Raw genomic sequence first — 20675 nt, forward strand, 5'->3', positions numbered from 1 at the left:
AATTTCTGCTGATTTTGTCTGACAGAATAGAAACAACTTAAGTTTCTTTATAGCTGACACATTACTCACACATTACAGTTGTAATACTACTGGCATTAAAAGGGAGAAAAAAAGACCTCTTCATTGTCTCACCTGTGGTACTGAGCCAGGTCTCTGGTGATTCTCCAGCTCCTGAGATGCTGCACTTGTAATATCCTTCATCAGACTTTGAAACTCTGTGGATGGTCATGTTTTGTGTGGAGTTGGTGCTGATGTGGAGTCCATCTTTATAGAAATCAGTTGTGAAGTTGAAGGAAGTTGTCTTGTTTCTGCAGCCCAGGGTCACAGTTTCTCCCTCCATCACAGGGACAGCAGGGATCTCCAGGATCACAGAACCAGCTAAGTAACATGAGTCTGATATTAAGTTGATATTACATGTAATTAAAATGAATCACAAAATATTGTCTCACTGCAAACATACCAGTGACAGAGATGCTGATACTGTTGCTTCTGATCACCCCTTTAGTCTCATGCCAGTACTCCCCACTGTCATCATGATAAACATTTGTGATGGTGCAGGATGATCCTGTCGGTGTTCTCTTGTTAGTTTTGGGACATGTTTTTATTTTCCCTTTGACTTTATGCACAACGTCACAATAATCGACTCCTTCACAGTAAAATGTCACTGCATCATATTCAAAGAACTGCAATCTGTTTGGAAGAATATGAAGAGAAACTGCATCTAGATGAAGAAAAAGAGACAGGTGCAGTTTACTGATGAATTCAAAAACTTCTGGAGTTACTCTTACAATAAAACAAAATGGAAAGCATAACAGTAAATAAAATCCTCATCATAACTGGGTAATCGGCTATGAGAACTTTCCCAGTGATTAAACCCAGAATTAGGGGGAAGAACGACAAGAGATGCAGTACAGGGCCAAAAGTTGGACGCCAGCCGGTGACACTGAACTCTGAGCTAAACTGGCACATCCTTTTTTTACTTCTTTTAAACTGCCTACTGCTTCGAACTAAAAAATAAAATTAATGGTCATACCAGTGAGAAACAGATTATACTCACCAGCTTTCTGAGAATGTGAGCAGAGCAGGACCGTGATGATCATCACTGATAAGCCAAAAACACAGATAAAAATCAGCATATTCACTTTTAAAACTTGTTGAATCTAGCAGCTAAAAATGGTATTTGTTACATCTCTAATGTGCCACCAAAAGGGTCCTCAGTATGATAGCTTTAAATTTACAACATTTTCACATTATCAAAGTCTTTATAGTTTAGCTTTAATGTATAAATGGAGACAGTACTCACGCAGTCTGATGCAGAGAGCTCTGATCTCCATGATGTCTTGCTGCAGACCAACAGACTCTCTTTGTGTGACTAATTTGAAAGAACTCTAAATAGTTTTCAGAGAACCAGAGGTGAGGTTGTGGTAGGTCATCTGACACAAAGACAGCCTGATGCTGCTTTCAGTGAAACTTGTAGTTATTTAACCTTCATCTTATGCTTGGATTAGAGCAGCAATGGGTTCGTTATTCTTCTGCTTTCTTTATTTAATCAAACAGTTACTCTACATTTTGTGATGAAGCCAGTTTTAAACTGAAGCTGGAAGCACCGAAAAAGAGATCCACATAACTATGTCAAGCAATGTCAGAATTATTTGAATACATACATAAAAGTTGGTGTTTTCTGATACATATAGACGATTGTTTTAATCTTCTACTGCAGAAGATAAAAACAATGCTTTATAGTGAATACACACATTTCAGTGCAAACTTGTCATCTTATGCTGTGTTTAGCAGGAAGAGTTGTGGACCCAATATGAGGGAGTCAAAGGCTGAACTGAACTCAGAATCAGTTTTATTTAAATAATTAATTTAAGTTACATTTGTATTATATTATAACATATTTATATTATATTTATATTATAAGTTATAAGTTAAATTTGAATAATTTAACTGGCAGGAACTCAGAGATCCAAACAGGCAAAATATGCAGCAAGAACGAGATCGTGACACTGGATGGAGAGAGCGAAAGACCATATATATGCAAGAGGGAATCAGGGCAGAGGGAAAACACCTGCGGAAGATGGATGGACATAATCTAACTGATGAGACAGGGGAAGCAAAACTGAACATGTGCACACAACAAAAGACTGTCAGAATAAAACAAATAATAAAACACAAGAAACACATGAGATGCAGTTTGTCTAAATACAGAGAACAGATGGAGGAAACAGACACAAGACCACGAAGACACAAAATGGGGGTGAGTGAGTGAGGGACAAGCAGCATGACAGAAACCGGACAGACACACAGAGACATGAATGGGAAACAGATGAAAAAACATGGTGACAAGACAGACTTTACAGTGAGGTACAACTAACTAACACAGGAGATTCTGGGGAGGACACACAGAAGCAAGACCAAGACAAACAGGACACGAAAGAGAACAGACCAAATAAACAAGTAACTAAGAACTAGAAATACACATGATTAAACTACAAGCAGAAGGAAACTAAACAATACCAAATAAATAATAAGAAACACATATCACCACAATAATAAACAAAGTCCAAAAACACTGGGTCATTAGGAGCATTAGAGTTCCAAACAAAGAACAAGCAGTTTAGGGGCCTGGCCACGTAGCCAGTGGCCTAGACAGAGCAGTTCGGGTCGGCCGTGCGGCCAGCAGCGCGGAGCCCTCTCATTGGGTTCTGGGACTGGCTAAACACCAGCTGTCCCCACCTGAGAAACGGGTATGGTTGGAGGGATGGGCTTGCTTCTTGCTAGCCTCAGCATAGGTGTCATTGCTAACGGACAGTCTCACGCACAGACAGAGTTCTGGCAAGCAGAAAGGTGACAGTTTATTTAGAAAAGGGGTGAACCACAGTGCTATATATATATTTTAACAGTGAGTTGGGCAGGGGTCCAGGGGGAAGAGGAAAGGGAATCCACACACACACTTTCCTCTTCAGCACCATCACCACCACTTCTCTTCTGCACACACTCACTCCTTTTCAGCCACTCTCATCCGGATCTCCACTCATGCTGCCGTACACAGGAATCACAAGGGAGGGTCCGTCACAAGGTCCAGTGAAATCTATATATAGAGAGCACAGGTTAGTTCAACAGGTGAGTAAACAAAGAGCGATTTCTAAGAAAAAGATGAGAGAAGAAACACAGGAAGTTCAACGTTCCCACATCTAACTGCTCCGTGCCAGAGAATTAAATAGTTAAAGAGCACCCTTGGTGTTATGGCACTGATCATTGACAGGTGGTGGCAATCAGCACAGGTGCACGGGCCAAGAGCAAGAGCCCATAACGAGCTCCACCCAGGCAGGCGGGAGAGAGTGAGAGAGAACAACACATAAACAAAACCTGCAGCCATCACGAGCCAGCCAGAGAGGGACGGGGATAATGACACTAGGAACAGGGAAAGGCGCAAGAAGTAGCTGGACATCAGCTGCCCCTGCATGAGGAACATGTACAGGTGCAGGAATGAACTGGGTTATGGCTGCCCTCATCTGGGCAGCAGGTGATGGCTGGACACCAGCTGTCCCCACCCCAGGAACTAATATGGGTGCGGGAACCAGTGGACCAGTATAGGTTTACTGTAATTAATTAAAGGGAAGCACAGAGAAGCTGAGTACGTCTCATAACCATTTCTTCATCATTGCTAACACTCAGCTTATGACTTCTGCTTTCACACAGTGCGGTCAAACAAAAGTAGAAAGCCACATAATTTTCTTTGACTATATTTAACAGAAACGCCACTTATTTCTGAGTACAAGACCACATCTAAGTTAGAGACATGCTCAATATCAGACTTTGCACCACTGACAACAAACTTGCATTTGCATCTGTTTTGCAAAATAAAGTAATGTGACATTTTCAGATTAATGGTTGACCACAATTAGCTTTTTTTCACATAATGGTATTTATAGAGCTGTAAATTGATAAAGCAGATGGGACACCGGAAAGCACTAACAACAGTTATATAAGAAGCAAAGCACCTCCCATAGAACATCCTGAGGAACATGGTTCGAATGCCTTCTCCAAGTCCACAAAACACATGCAGACTGGTTGGGCCAACTCATGCACCCTCAAGTATCATCGTGAGCGTAAGGAGATTGTCCAGTGTTCCACCAACCTGGAAAAAAATTGCATTGCTCTTCCTGAATCCAATGTTTGAATAATGGACAGATTCTCCTTTCCAGCACCCTGGCACCTTCTAGTCCCCCTTTTTGAAGTTCTGAAGCACCCCCACCCGCTCTGCCACTTCATAGGTACTGCCCATGATCTCCATGCAACATTGCAGAGGTGTGTAAATCAAGAGAGCCCTACAACATCCATAGTCTTCAGGAACTCAGGGTGAACCTAATCCAACCTAGCAGCCCTGCCACCGAGGAGTTGTTTAACTGCTTCAGTGACCTCACTCCCTGTGATGGAGAGTTGTCACCCCTAACCCAGACACTGCTTCTCCTATGGAAGATGTGTCAGTGGGATTAAGGAGGTAATCCCACTGATAAAGTATCCCTTCCACCACCCGAGAATATCCTCAGTCAAAGTCAGCAGCGCTCCACCCACACTTTACCTTTTCCCCTCCTGAGTTGTCTGACCAGAATCTCTTCAAGGTAGTCTGAAAGTATTTTTCCATGGCCTCTCCGAAGTCCAGCCACTCAAACCACTGCCTGAGTTGTGTTCTGCTTGGCCTAAGTGTCCCCAATATCCCTTGAATGCTGTAAAAGCTCTGATGGAGGTGGGAGTTGAAGATCGTAGGGATGGGGTCATCTCCTAGGCATTCCCAACACACCCCAGGTCTGTCCAGCTTCCTCCCCCACAGTGTGATCCACCTGATCAGCAGGTGGTGATCAGTTGACAGCTCAGTACCTCTCTTTATGCAACTTTCCAATATATGGCTGTAGATCTGATGATACGATTACAAAGTTGATCATTGACCTGAGGCCTAGGGTGTTCTGGTGCCATGTGCACTTATGGACACATGAGCATTGAGTGAGTCCCCAAGTGGATGGCCCATTACGATGATTTTTTTAAATTGAGTTGCAACTTGTGGGTAAGTGTCACTAGACCCATATTCTGGACCCATATTTGACAGCCTGAGCTGTAGAATATGGATCTAGAGGACAGTACATCTTTGTCTAATAGAGGAAAGCAGTAAAGCTGAGAGGTCATCACTTATATTAACAGTAATATAACGGATGATGATCTTTGGTTATCATTCACTGTGGTCATTCAATTTCATGTGAAACTTTAGGAAAATCTCTCATTCAGAGTTAGAAATGAAAATCAATACTATTCCTATCAGTCCGTTATGTTACCTGCTGCTAGCAGGACTCTGAGGTAAAAACAAACAAACAAACAAACAAACAACCCTTTAATTGATTACCTGTGTGCTAAGCTATGGTATAATTTTCTGGCTCCTACTCAATACTTTGCATAAAGGAGAGAAAACATGGTTGTTCTTTATATAACACTCAACAAAGCAAATAAAAATATCCTACACGTTGAAAATTATCACTAAAATCTCCAAATTTATAAATGATTAGATATACAAACAAAAATGCAGGTAAAAGCAACAAGAAAACTAATTATGATTGTCTGCTTGTCAATTTAGAGACATGTTTTATAAAATACCTTTCTTCTTCCTGTTTTTTTTTCTTATAACAGCATACATTTCTCTGACTGGATTCACAATAGTGGCCGCTGTGGAAGCTGTAAAATAACAAAAGTTATCAAAATATATGAAAACAGGCACAGCCTCTTACTTAGCTTAATAAATAGTCTATAGCCTTAGCCTATCAAAAAATAAATAAATTAAAAAATAAACTCAGTATAACTTCAGTACAATATCCAAATAATCAATAAGAGCATTTCTATTTCAAATTATATATCTTCCAGTTTCCTTCAGTTTCATGGTATAATAACATCACTGCCACAGTGTTTGTGTTCTGACCTGTTTGATCGTCGGCTGAGCCTGAACCATAGACTGTTGTTGATGGACAGAAGAAATTTGCTGGAGGGAAAAAAAGAATAATAAACTGAACTGTATCAACATAGCCAGCGAGAAAGAAATGAACATTTTTTCAAACATTATGCACCAACTAAACTTAACCACATAATAAACGTAATCCATGTAAAAACATTTAGGTAGCAGCAATTGGTGTTTTTTTTTTTTACCTCTCTCCCAGTAACATTTGCCAAAGTGGTACAGTCCCACCAACAACAACAGAGCACCGAATACAGTAGTGGAAATGATCCAAGGTGTGGCATCACAGGTGAGAAGTCTTGTATCTTTGTAAATGTCTGGATTAGTTGCTGAATGATTAAAAGCTAAAAAATTAAGCGGAAGATAAAATGTTAATTCAAGCTTCCTTATACTGAGATGATGTTTAAAACGTTACATATCTGGCATTAAAAGCTTCTAAAACCCTGAGGGACGGACAATCAGACAACACAACAGGAAGGTTATAAAGGCTTCAAATCACCCCTGACACTGAGCCAGCTCTCTGATGATTCTCCAACTCCCGAAATGCCACACTTGTAAAGTCCTTCATCAGACTTGGAAACTCTGTGGATTGTCACGTTTCCTGTGGAGCTATTATGGATGGGATGTCCATATTTATAGAAATCCGTTTTGAAGTTGGAAGAAGCCATCTTGTTTCTGCAGCACAGAGTCACATTTCCTTCCTCTATTACAGGAATGGCAGGACTCTCCAGGATCACAGAGCCAACTGTATAAGACAAGTCTGTGATTCATGTGACAATAAAATAATTTAAAATTACAAAATATTGTTACCTTGCTGTAAACATACCAGTGACAGTTATGTTGATTTTGTTGCTTCTGTTCCCTCCTTCAGTCTCACACCAGTACTCACCACCGTCCTCTCGATAAACATTTGAAATGGTGCAGTATGATCCTGTTGGTGTTTTCATGTTAGTTTTATTACATGATTTTATTTTCCCTTTGAATTTATGAACAACTTGACAATAAAGGACCCCATCACAGTAAAATGTTACTGGTTCATATTCAAAGAACTGCAGTCTGTTTGGACTGATTCGAAAGGACACTGCATCTGAGAAAAGAACAAACGAAAAGACTCACTGATGAGCTTTACCTAAATATAGAGAAAACAACATTTCAGGAAAAAAGGAAAATGAACTGAAAATATGCACCATAACTCTTTATATACATGATCACAAAAGAATACTTTTTTTCTTACTTTTCATATATTTGGTCCACAAAACACAAAATACTAAACAACATCCATATCAACAAGCAATTTTTTGATACTTGCCAACTTTCTGACCATGTGCACAAAGGACCACAAGAGTCATAACTGAAGAGACAAAAAAGAGATACAAATCATTGAGGCCTACAGTGCAATAATAATAACATCTCAGGATGGCACAACTAAATTAGAAAATATTTTCTGAAAGTTAAAAAAAGAAAAGTATTACATCTAAACCTCATTATTAAATTTACTAAACTATTTATAATTTAGCTCTAATGTAGAAAAAGAAAAAAGTACTTACACAGTTTGATGCACAGAGCTCCGACCTCCATGCTGTCTTGCTGCTGACTATGTGCACACTTGACAAATGTTAAGTCAGTGAACAGGGGGTGTTTCCTGTGTGGCTTCTTTCTGCAGCTGAAGCGATGCTAAACATTTAAAAATAGTATTTGAATAAGCTATGTTACATTAAAGTTACCTGCAGTTTCAGATCACTATAAAAGGGGAGAAAACAAACTGCTGCTTTTAATACAACTTGCAGTCATTGCATATCTATCATGTCTGCCTTCTTCCCTATAGTGGCTCCAGCACATTACATTAGCACAATGTGCAGGTAGTTCTGCATAAAAATAGCTCATGGAAATGCTTTTTTTTTATGGGGCTACTTTTACTTTCTTGCTTTGCGTACTTTTTAGAGCCTCTACTTTTTCACCTTCACTTGAGTAAAGAAGATGAATCAGTATCTGTAGTTCTACTTAAGTACAGTCTGTACTTTTGTTTTTAGTTTTCCAGTGAGTAATTTTTATTGATGGCAGCTGGGCTAAAATTTGTTCATTTTAGCCCAACTCTGCCATCTGCTGGTCGTCATGAAATATTGCAAGATTTATTTTCGGGCACAAAAAGTTTACAAGTTTGACAGTGTGTACATGTGCCTGATAGCATCTTTAAAACCATTAAAATATCTGTGTATTGTGATTTCTGTCAATGTTTAAAATAATAATGATTAGGAAATATTGTTTGGCATTTAATGGGCATTATTAAAGTCACTTATTTACCACTTGTTCAGTTGCTTGATAGAAGAGGAAACATTTAAATTAGTGTAAATGACACAGTATTGAACTAATTTGCAGCAAACATGATCTGTGTGATCACATAGCGCAAGAGAGAGACGACAGGAGGTATCATTAGAGTGAATTGTGTCTGATCCCAATTTTTTCTTAGATCATTGCTGTATTGCAGTGTATGAGCATGTGGGAGTGTGTGTTTACGTATGTTTCCGATTAAATAAAATCATTAATGGAGATTGAGTAAACATAATTTTCCCTTGCACCTCCTGCGTTACAGTTACATTGGATGTCAGAACTCCAGAGTTGAGTGTGTGCCGGTGGTAAAGACAGAAAGGCAAGGGAAATCAAATTCTGTCAAGCATCCCATATGTAACTATTGTAACTCACAACCTTGAGCTAGAGTAGATCTCTTAAAGAGAAGCAGTTTGTATTCTTTGTGTTTAATATACATGTGAACATAAAACGAACTATTATCAAAATAAAACAGGAGGTTGAGGATAAACGTTGAAAAATGTAGAATACCAATAAAATAAACAACAATAAAACAAAACACAAAGCCTTGGATATTTAACACGTACACAAACAAAGATGCAGGAAATACCAACAAGACAACTAATTTTTGTCAATTCAAATATATCCTATTCTGGTTTTTAGTAAAGAATAAAACATTATTAATCACCTTGAGGCAACTGTTATTAGGATTTGACGCTATATAAAGAAAACTACATTTAATTGAACCAAATGCTTCTACTTATAGAAATAATCTGTTTGTGCTACTAATCATCGTTTGCTGCAGTTTCCTATATCATGAAAGTTACATTTACAAAAGATTGAACATGAGGTAAATATAACAGGTGGGCTCTGAACATGTCTCACTCTGTGCGTTGAGTCTCCAGCTGACTGGAATAGCAGAAATTAACTAAAAATCAGGGGGTGAAAATTCCCAGAAACTGCATTTCCTCATGCATGTCCTGCAAGTCCAAACTGTTAAAATTACAACTTGTGAACAACTAAAGAAATACAGTATGGTATAAAATAGTGTTTCTAGCTTTCTGTAGCTTAACCTCCTCATTGTGCAGATTACATCTTATTACATCTTTTTTCCATCCACAGACCAGAGAGGGATGTAATCATGGCTCCTTCACCCACCTACAATACTAGCTGTTGTCATTTAACCTGCACCTTCTTGTGCTTGCTTTATAACACTGATGAGTTCATCATTCATCTGTTTTCCATATTTAAAAAGTCCATCCACATTTTGTGATGAAGCTTTTGTTGATCCCAGTAAACACACCACTTTTGAACTGAAGCTGGAAACAGTAGTGAAGAGACTTGCGTATTTGCTCGTGGCAATGTTTTTCTAAAATAAAAAATTGTTTTTATTCTCTAACATAGCACATGAAAATAATATGTGATAGTGGAGACAGACATTTCAGTGCAAAGTAAGTCACAGGTCACTTATGTCCACAAACCAGCCACAAAAAGTGTTGACAGACATGTAGCAGTATATGCTACTTTGCATGTAGTTATCAGGGTTATATGTTAAGTGGAAGTGGGAAAAACTCCGACTCAGCTTATGACTTCTGCTTTCATAAAGTTTTGCCAAACAAATGCAGGCACATGATATTTTTTGGCTGCATTGTATTTTGGCTTTCTAATAGATAGAATTGCTGCAGCATGAAAAAAGACACCACTTCTTCTGTCTGGGTACACGACCACACTTTAGTCAGGGTGTTTAAAGACGGGCTGTCCTCTGTCTATGGGCTCAAATTGTGGCCATAGATATGTTGTACTTGTACATCAAATGCGTAGTTGTGAGCTGAGTTTTGTAACCTCGTAAACCACAATATCCAAAAATGTTATGTTTGTGCATCCATAGATGAGAATTTGTGTGAATTAGGACCAGAAGCTCAGTAAGCCACGTCTCCGACAGCCAAATCCATCTGTTCTCTGATTGGCTTGTTACATTTGTGATTGACATAACATTGACCAATCAGCTGAAAGAAAGGGAAAATTGGGTCAAAATTTGTACTTGTAAGCTCAAACTCACACACAGCCAGAGAACTTGAGCGCAGAGTTTTACATGTAGTTTTTTTTATAAGATAAGATAAGATGTTTTATAAGATGTTGAGAACACATACACGTGATCCTGAATCAGAGAAATAGCATTAAATGTTGTGACTGTTGATAGAATCATAATGTATATGTGGTTGTAGTACTGATTAAGTATACTCAATTGCTTAATACTGATCAGAATATAACCAGGTATATTAATTATAAATATGCTTAAGTTAACCAGTATACTGCATAAGAAAATTTAGAACATAATAATGAATCTGAAGACAGGCCTCAAATAAATCACCTTGAGGCAACTGTTACTGTGATTTGGCGCAATATAAAGAAAACCAAATTGAATTAAACTTAAGAGGTTGACTTTGGTGTGTGTGTGTGATTGTGTATGTGTGGGTTGCGCAAGACGGGAGGGAGTGAGAAATATATAATTTAATTAGAGTTTAACAGAGAACAAGTAAAAGAAAATATTTCTATATAACTGGATTAAAAGGTAACAACTTGTAACAGCATTCATACACTTACAAAAAATTAAAGCACATAGATCAAGTTTATTTAAGTTAACATTTTAAATAACAGACAATTGCTTTTGTTAGCATTTGAATCCAACACTATGTGGGTTTGTCAGGTTTATCTAACTGAATAAGTGCATGTTTATAACAATTAATAGACATGCAAATAATGCAAATGGACACATCTATTTCAATTACAAAACAATGCATGGTATATTTGGATTGTTTAATATATCAATCAGTGAAGAATGGAGGACAGCTTTCTATTGTCTGTTTGTGTTACTCATAATAACCATTGCCTGCTCTGTTTCATGTATCATAGCAGTTGCAATTTCATGAGATTGAGTTTAAATTAGGTGTTGTGGCTCTGATTTTCCCAGAGTGAAGAAGTCCCACAAGCAGCAGCAGCAGAGCCACCATTATGATGGTGAACACAGTCCGTAAGACGAGGTAAATATGACAGCCAGGCTGTGACGAGGGGTCTGTCTTGGTCTCTGTGTGATTGATTGAGGAGATAAAAACAATTCATTAATTAATTCAGTGTTCACCTTTGTTATTTAGTTAATATTTACATTGGCAAATTCAAGGGCTGAAAAACTGGCAGAAATGCAGTTCCTCTATTGTCCATTTAAGTTGTGAATTTACCCCCATAGACTACCAAACTGTTAAAAAGCCCAGCAAATGAACAATTAAAGAAATATGGTAGAAAAATTATATGTAAATTATATCTGCACATTTTTCCTCAATATGTAGTCCAAAAGTTGTTATCCAGTTTGTTGTTTGTTGTTTAATATCCAGGACATAATTTTTTTTCACAGTGGTTTATGATTTCTGATCTGAAGAGAAAATTGTGTAAATGATAAAAAAAAATTACTGAATTATTTTATAATAAAAGAGTCTGTTTAATCACACAAAGCAGGAGACTGAAGTGAGCAGTTAGCGATCATCAGCTGATTCATGTGTCAGTCACAAACCCACTTCTTTGTTTTCTCTTCTGTCAGACAAATTCACCATAAATTCTAGTATAATGATAAGTGATACAGTTGTACTACTACCGGCATTAAAAAGGAGAAAAACAAGACCTCTTCACTGTCTCACCTGTGACACTCAGCCAGCTCTCTGGTGATTCTCCAACTCCTACAATGCTGCATTTATAAAGTCCTTCATCCGATTTTGAAACTTTGTGGATGGCCATGCTTCCTGTTGAGTTGTTCCTGATGTGGACTCCATATTTATAGAAATCAGCCATGAAGTCTGAGGGAGTTAACTTATTTCTGCAGCTCAGGGTCACATCTTCTCCCTCCATCACAGGAACAGCAGGACTCTCCAGGATCACAGAACCATCTGAATAACAGGAGTTTTGTATTTTTTTTAAATAAAATTTGATTAAAATGAATCACAAAATATTGTCTCACTGCAAACATACCAGTGATAGAGATGTTGATACTGTTGCTTCTGATCCCTTCTTCATTCTCATACCAGTACTCCCCACTGTCATCTAGATAAACATTTGTGATGGTGCAGGATGATCCTTTGGGACATGTTTTTATTTTCCCTTTGACTTTATGCACAAATTCACAATAAACAACTCCCTCACAGTAAAAGGTCACTGCCTCATATTCAAAGAACTGTAATCTGTTTGGAAGGATATGAAGAGAAAATGCATCTAGATGAAGAAAAGGAGAGATTTACTTTAGTTTTATTTTTGAATATCACAAATCACAAATTTAAGTTCCAAACACAAACTGATAAATGTTCATGTCAGTTTACTTTTCTGGTACTTACCACTTTTCTGATCATGTGCACAAAGCAGGATGATCACACTCATCACTGAAAAGACAAAAACGGGCAACACATTAAAAAAGAAAAACAACAAAAAAGAATAACCGCCATACGTAATACTTAAATGTAAAACTGCTGACAAAGCTACTTGTTATTTGGCATTTTCCTCTAGATGAAACTTTTCAAATCACATAATTTTCTAAAACCATTATTAACTTTAGATTTATTACAGTTTAATTTTAATGTGGAAGTGGAGAAAGGACTCACTGAGTTTGACGCAGAGAGCTCTAAAATCCATGATGTCGTCCAGATTGTTAACAACATTCTGTTTCTGTTTGGCTTATTCGTGCTGCTGATGCAACACTTGGCATTTAAAAGAAGAAGCAAAAATGCTGGTCTAGTAACACTGCAGTTTCAGTTCACTGGAGTGAAATCAGAGAAGAAAGCTGCCTTTAATACAACTTAATAATAATTTAATGTTTCTCACATTCACTTTACTACGATACAGTAACATGTGAACAAGTATGTATTAGTATAAAATCCAGAGTGGTATCATTGTTTAAACAAAAAATGCACAGCTAATGGGTTTATTCCAGTACACAACATTTTTCTTGTTGTTAAAATCATGAACATACACTTGTGGTGAAGCTGCTTGCACTTATCAGTGTGAATACCTTCAAATTCAAATTTTATTTGTCACACACACACAACCATACACAGTATGACATGGGGGTGAAATGCTTTTACCTGATTGTTTATGGACATATGAGCACATCAAACAGAGGTACAAATACAAATACTTAAGAGACTGGACATTTTATTTGCAATGATAATTTTCACACAGTGTGTCTATTACATGCATGCATGACTCCTGAAGCAGCCCAATAAGCATAAAAGTTACTGTACGGCTATCATTTGTTAACATGATGCTTGTTCTGATACATGTAATACATTTATTACCAACCGGAGAGTTTATCCGCTGGTCACTGGACATTCTTCTGAAGTCTTAATCCACCTCCAGCTGAAGATGCTGTAGATTCCCCTCAATAACACATTGGGTCCACTGGTAAAATGTAGTTCTAGTAATCTGCGCTGGATTACTCTGTGGCTTTCTCGAAGGACCCAGATGTAAATCCCCAAATAATGAATTTAAGAACTGAAATTGAATTTTAGAACTGAAACTGAATGGTGAGAAGTGAAATAGAAATTACTGGAAAGCAAATTTTTAAAAAGATGAAATACAATTTGAAAGGAAATGAATTCATTTTCAAAATATACAATTCAATTTCAATTTAGTGACGATTATTTTCAAACCAATACATTGGATTTCAAATTAGGCTAACTCAAATTCAGTTTTAAAAATCATTTAGTGAAGTTACAATTCAGATTCAATCTGACAAATGCAAATTAGAATTTAACTTATTCAAATTCAGTTTCTGATGGCACAAAGTTCTGCCCAAAATATATCATGTAGAAAAACTGATATGTGCTTTTGAAATTGAACTTCTTTATCTTCTATGAACATATTGCTTGGAGTTTCAGTTATTCAACCTACTTAAGATCAAAGTAAGCTGGCCTAGAAGAAAAATGAGTTTGACATACCCGTGTTTTAACTACCATGATTTCTTTTTAGCTATTTAAACATCAATCACTTTCTTTCACCCAAAATTATTTTGTATTATTCATTCTACATATTACTATTAACACAGAGTCCACATGGAGGCAGTCAATGCAAACTGTTATCCAAACATAGGATCAAATTAACATAGGAAAAAATAAACCGTCTGGTATGTCTGTGAAGGTTCTCAGTCATCCAGGTCATCGTAGTCAAAGGAGCTTGCAAAGAAAAGCGTCTGGACTTCTTTAAATTGCTTGAAGACGTTTCACCTCTCATCCGAGAAGCTTCTTCAGTTCCAAGGTCAAATGGTGGAGAGTCCCAGATATAAACCTAGTGGGAGTGACCCCCCACAGAGGGACAAAAGGACCCCCTGATGATCCTCTAATCGCCTGAGCCAAGGTGTGAAACTGGGTGTGGGTCCCAATCAGCCAGAGTTTTGGGTGAGTTCATTGTGAAACCTGGCCCCACCTTATCATGCGAATTCCTGAGGTCAGATGGCCCAGGAAGTGAGTGGGCGTTAAGGCGTCTGGGAAGGGATCTCAAAACTGGATTATAGATGGCAGAGAGTTGGTGTCGTAAACCCCCGCCTCTGTTCAAAGATGGTCGCTCACAGTGGACATAGATGGCTTCTTTCACTCCTCTTTCAAACCATCTGTCCTCTCTGTCCAAAATGTGAACATTGGCATCCTCGAAAGAGTGACCTTTATCCTTAAGATGCAGATGGACTGCTGAGTCTTGTCCTGTGGAGGTGCCACTAGGTTTATATCTGGGACTCTCCACCATTTGACCTTAGAACTGAAGAAGCTTCTCGGATGAGAGGTGAAACGTCTTCAAGCAACTTAAAGAAGTCCAGACGCTTTTCTTTGCAAGCTCCTTAAACCGTCTGGTACATTTCTAGCTGTATATTTGTTTGTTGCAATAATATTACAATATTACAATATTATTTGCAATAATGGTTTCAGCGGTACTACTCTGCCTCTTGCCGTGCAACACGAATACTGCAAGATCTTCTCCCAGGGAGATAAAAGAGAAATCCCCACATACTTTGTGTCAAACGAGTGAATTATGGCCGTGTCAAATTATTTATTGCAAAGGAAGTAATAAAGGAGGTAATAAAAGTTTATGACATGTCATAAAAATATTATATTTCACAACTCAGCTATAAATAATAATCATATGATCAAACATTGTGATGATGATAATAATAATAATAATAATAATAATAATAATAATATATGTATAGAAATTATAATTATGTATGGGACAATAATCAATTCAATTCAATTCAATAAAACTTTATTGATCTTGAAGGTTGACCCCGAAGGAAATTGGGTTAAGGCTGCCGACCTTTGCCAGCGCCGACTTACCCTTCTGACCATACATACATTACACAAACATCATGTGGGGAAGACAGGTCAGAGAGGTATAACAATGGAAAATGCACCACATGAGGAAAGATGAGGAGAAAAAAATAACTCCCCCCAGACTGAGCTCCAACAGGGAGATCAGTTTGAGAACAGAAAAAAACACCTCTGCACATGAAAAAACTCTTAATACACCAAAGAAACACATGACAAGCAACAGGGGAGGGTAAAGGGTGAGAGACAGCCAGTGTAGTAAGTACATCCGGGCCTGCATGCGCTGGTCTCCTTGATCCACCGTCAGCATCGGAAGGGAATAAGCGTCGAAGGCGTTTGGAAAGGGAGGGGGGCTGAGTGTGTGCATGTCAGTGTATATGTATGTGTGTGCGTGTCCAGAGTTCAGCTGAGACAGTGTCCTTCACCCTGCCAGGCTAAGTAAACAGTCTTCCAGCCAACCCAGGTGGCCTTGCATGGAATGGGAAGAACAGTCTAAACACAGTCGTTATCAGGGTGTTTTTTTGTTCGGCTCCAGCCTTGAGACCCCAGCTGGCGCCGAGAGGGTATCCGCATGAAGTGATGGTGCTTTTTACTTTAGTGCGAACAACTCATATGAATTTCAAAGCAGTTCTACAGTCCAACACTGGTCTCTCAATCTCCCGCTGGAGAGCCGCGAGCTTTCTATGATGTTATCCAAACTTACGTTCCGTGATCTTTTTGCTCAAAGAGCAGGTTCTGAGAACTCACGACCGCAGTGCACTTCCCCAAGATGTGATCGAATTTGCGCTCAAAGGTGTTATTCGAGCTAGCCCCTCCAGATGTAATCCAGTTTTTCACTCAGAGGTCTTGTTCTGAGTATTCATGGCAGCCGTGCGTTCTCCAAGATTTTCTCCGTGCTGCACTCAATGAGCCCATTTTGAGAAACTCACGCCTCGTCCCATCATTTCAATCCCAGCGGGCAGCCTTGTGGGGGTTTGAACAGCCGGTTCCGCTTCCTTAATTCTTCGATAAGCCAGGGCCAAGCCAGCTCCGATCAGCTTCTCGCTGAGAAGAGGTGTCAATTGCATTCAGAGACCAGTTGATCAAATCCATAATTCTCTTTTAGGTTTTAGAGAACAGACTGTGAGAGAGTGTTCCAGGGAAAAGTAATACAAAAAACACGAGACTAGACAAGGACATAAGAGGCTAAGCAGGGAAGCTACGGGAGAGGAGGAGAGGAGAGGAGAAAAATGTGACCGCCTTCGTCAAGAGCAAGAGCAAAAAGAGCTCATGTTAGTCATGTTAGTGTGTTCTCATTTTAGTGTTTGGCCTCACATCTCTTGCAGTGCTCATTATTCTTTGTACTCACCTTAGTGTTCTTGTCTTCCCAGTTGTTTCCTGACTCCCGATACAAACTTGCAATAGCCTTGCTCAACTGGACGCTGGACTCCATTGTATTCCAAACAGCTGGTAAAGACTTTCAGTGTTCTCCGGTCTCACCTGCCTGCCTCCCTGCCTGCCACTGGACTCACCCAGGTCTCATCCCCTCTTGCATGACTCCACCTGCAACCAAGTAAGACTGTTCAGACCCTACAGTTTAGATTAACTCAGTCTAGAACCAACCTTAATCTGTTTTCGATCTGTTTCAACACCTCTCCGCCACCCTCTCTTGTACCACTATACCCCCTCGCCAAGTCCCATGGTCCACCACTCATGTCCCAGGGCAACCTAGTTGAAAGCCCCTACGCCCTTGTACATAGTGCTACACGCCATCTTCTTGGTTCATAGGTCATAGCCTGTCTCAGTTTGTTCTTAGTTCAAGGTCATTGTATTTCACAGTTTCTATTTTTATCGTCTTGTACCCTCACTTTGTTGTAAATAGCACACTTCTTCGCTTCAAAGTTCTGTTTCTCGGCTTGAATCTGTTTTTGGGTCCACTCCATGTTTTGGCTTCCAGCCCTGAGAGGAGCTGGAGGCTGCATGCCCCGCTGGGGGTGTCAAGTTTTCAGTCAAATTCAAGTCAAATTTTGATATAGATTTTGTGTGTTTACTGTTTTTTTAAAATTGAATGGATTGACTTGTTAAAAAAATTGATAAACACTACAAACACAGCGTAGACGACATCGCATTCCCCTGTGTATAAGATCAAAGGCTATGACGGTGAACTAATTACCAGTAGTTTTTATGAACTTGAGTTGTAGAAAGTGAAGGTGATGAATGGCCATCTTTAATATATAGACAAAATTCTGGAAAAGCGTGTTACGACCCCCTCTGCTAGGCGTCAGGAGAGGAGTAACATAAACAAGCCCACTCACACAAACTGAGTAAAGTAAAAGGTTTTAATTTCAAACTTTAAACAGAAAACCAACAGGGCTATTCAACAGACCACTGGGCATATAATTATTACATAAAGAAAAAAAAAACAGTCAAGCGTAAAAGCTAAGGGTTAACTAAAGCAGGCTGGTGGCACAAAACTCTAATGAAACTCAGTTCAGCTGTATATCAGGTTTAAACAAAGAGCAACACAGCGAACAGGTTTAACAAACAAGCTTCACATGCAAAGCAGACGAGGAGGACACTGCATGTTCACTTCAGAGCAGCAGTTCCCCGTAGTGTGAAGGATCTTCAGCCGTATTAAAAGTGCTATAAAACCCAGTGATCTACAGATGAGAAGATGAGTAGCTAGATGTACCTTGATGTAACATAAGTACAGCAGCAAACTGGCGTCTGTTTTGATCAGCTCGGAATCCGACGTGGTTATTGTGGAAAGGTTATCAGACAAAGACTTCCGAATTCAGCCTCTGCCTGATTCTAAACCTCTAACCCCTCACCAGAAGGCTGTAAACTATGCTGTGTTCCTTATTGGCTGTGTCAAAACTGTCCCCAGCTATCTAACTGGTAATGGTTAGGAGTAGGACCACCTCAGGGAGGAGCCCCAGCTTGGTAGCTCAACTGTCAGCCAAGAGTCTTGGGCATTAGTCAAAGTCAAGTCAAAGTCAAAGTCAACTTTATTGTCAATTCTGCCACATGTACAGGACATACAGAGAATAGAAACTTCGTTACTCTCAATCCCTAGATAAAATAGAAAATGAACATTTAAATATAAGAGTGATTAAAAACGCAAGTAAAATATTTTAAAGTAAAAAAATTAAATAATATAATACAATTTTACATATAACAAGAAAGCTATACAATATACAATATAAGGGTAAATGACATTGAGTGCAAACCAGGCAGAGTAGTGCAAATAGGCAAATAGTGCAAATGGAGATTTGGTAATGTACGGTATGAGATAGTGTAACACAAAGTCTTATGAGGTAATGGCAGTCCAATGCTCCACAAAGTGACTGGTAACTGGTGCAGGCCAGTGAGTGAGTCAGAGAGTGTGTGTGTGTGAGTGTGTGTGACAGAGTTCAGTGAGACCGTGGAGGAGAGAGGGGAGAGGGGGCAGAACCGGGAGGGAGTTAAGCTTCCTGACAGCCTGATGGATGAAGCTGTCCTTTAGCCTGCTGGTCCTGGCCTGGAGACTCCGCAGTCTCCTCCCCGACGGCAGCAGCTTGAAGAAGCTTTGCATTGGGTGCGTGGGATCAGCTGCTATGCAAAGGGCTTTTTTAGTGAGACGGGTGCTGTAAATGTCCTGGAGGGAGGGGAGAGAGACACCAATGATCCTCTCTGCAGCTCTCACTATGCGTTGGAGGGTTCTATGACAGGACGCATTGCAGGCTCCAAACCACACAGTGATGCAGCTCGACAGGATGCTCTCGATGGTGCCTCTGTAGAAAGTGTACATGATGGGGGCTGGTGCTCCTGCTCTTCTTAGTTTGCGGAGAAAGAAGAGACGCTGCTGTGATTTCTTGGCCAGTGCTGTGGTGTTGTACGTCCAGGAGAGATCCTCTGTGATGTGCACACCCAAGAACTTGGTGCTGCTCACTCTCTCCACAGATGCTCCGTCAATGGTCAGAGGAGCATGTTGGGTGTGCATTCTCCTGAAGTCCACAACAATCTCCTTTGTCTTCTCCACATTCAGAGAGAGATTGTTGTCAGCACACCACGTGGCCAGGCGTCTCACCTCACTTCTGTAGTCGGTCTCATCCCTGTTGCTAATGAGACCCACCACCGTTGTGTCGTCCGCAAACTTGATGAAGAGGTTGGAGCTGTATGATGGAGTACAGTCATGGGTCAGCAGAGTGAAGAGGAGGGGGCTCAGCACACATCCCTGCGGGGCCCCCGTGTTTAAAATGATGGTGCTGGATGTGTTACTGCCGACCCGTACTGTTTGAGGTCTTCCGGTGAGGAAATCCAACAGCCAGTTGCACAGTGAGGTGTTGAGCCCCAGCTGGACCAGTTTTTGAGTGAGCTGTTGGGGGATTATAGTGTTGAATGCTGAACTGAAATCTATGAACAGCATTCGAACATATGAGTCTTTTTTGTCCAGGTGTGTGAGTGCTGAGTGGAGTGCAGTGGAGATGGCATCATCGGTTGAGCGGTTGGGCCGATACGCAAACTGGAAGGGATCCAGGGAGGGGGGCAGGACAGTCTTGATGTGTTGCATGACTAGTCGTTCGAAGCACTTCATCAGGATGGGAGTAAGTGCAACAGGACGGTAGTCATTAAAGCAGGAGGGAGATGACTTTTTTGGAACCGGAATGATTGTGGTGGCTTTAAAACATGTGGGGACGACAGCCTGGATGAGTGATATGTTGAAGATGTCTGTGAAGACATCAGTGAGTTCCACTGCACAGTCTCTCAGTACACGACCAGGAATGTTGTCAGGACCCGGAGCTTTTCGTGCATTGATCCTGCTGAGGGATCTCCTCACGCTGTCCGGGGACAGAGTCATCACCTGGTCACCAGGAGGGGGTGGGGTCTTCTGTGCAGTGGTGTTGTTTTGGACTTCAAAGCGAGCAAAGAAAGTGTTCAGCTCGTTCAGCAGGGGGATAGTGCTATCACAGGTCTGTGGTGGGGGCTTGTAATCTGTGATGGTCTGAATGCCCCGCCACAGGCTCCGTGAGTCTCTGCTGTCTTTGAAGTGATGCGATATT

General features: G+C 39.9%; 1 protein-coding gene across 2 annotated transcripts; it reads right to left on the reverse strand.

Moving 5' to 3' along the window:
* On the reverse strand, positions 1-14127 carry LOC120746523 (high affinity immunoglobulin gamma Fc receptor I-like). 2 transcript variants are annotated; one of them, XM_040051952.1, is made up of 6 exons: positions 13643-13812; positions 12946-13100; positions 12682-12726; positions 12323-12562; positions 11995-12240; positions 10688-11390 (listed from the first exon to the last, which is right to left on the reverse strand). In XM_040051952.1, the coding sequence occupies exons 2-6, from the start codon at positions 12974-12976 to the stop codon at positions 11230-11232; spliced, it is 723 nt and encodes a 240-aa protein (XP_039907886.1). In that variant the 5' UTR covers positions 12977-13100; positions 13643-13812; the 3' UTR covers positions 10688-11229. The 2 variants fall into 2 exon arrangements, with proteins under 2 accessions (XP_039907888.1, XP_039907886.1); XM_040051954.1 differs by lacking the exons at positions 10688-11390; positions 11995-12240 and adding an exon at positions 1-378 and having other exon boundaries at positions 13643-14127.
* Positions 14128-20675: the final 6548 nt, after the last annotated feature.

Source organism: Simochromis diagramma, unplaced genomic scaffold (genome assembly GCF_900408965.1).
Source record: "Simochromis diagramma unplaced genomic scaffold, fSimDia1.1 OVJJ01000672.1, whole genome shotgun sequence".
Lineage (NCBI taxonomy): Eukaryota > Metazoa > Chordata > Actinopteri > Cichliformes > Cichlidae > Simochromis > Simochromis diagramma.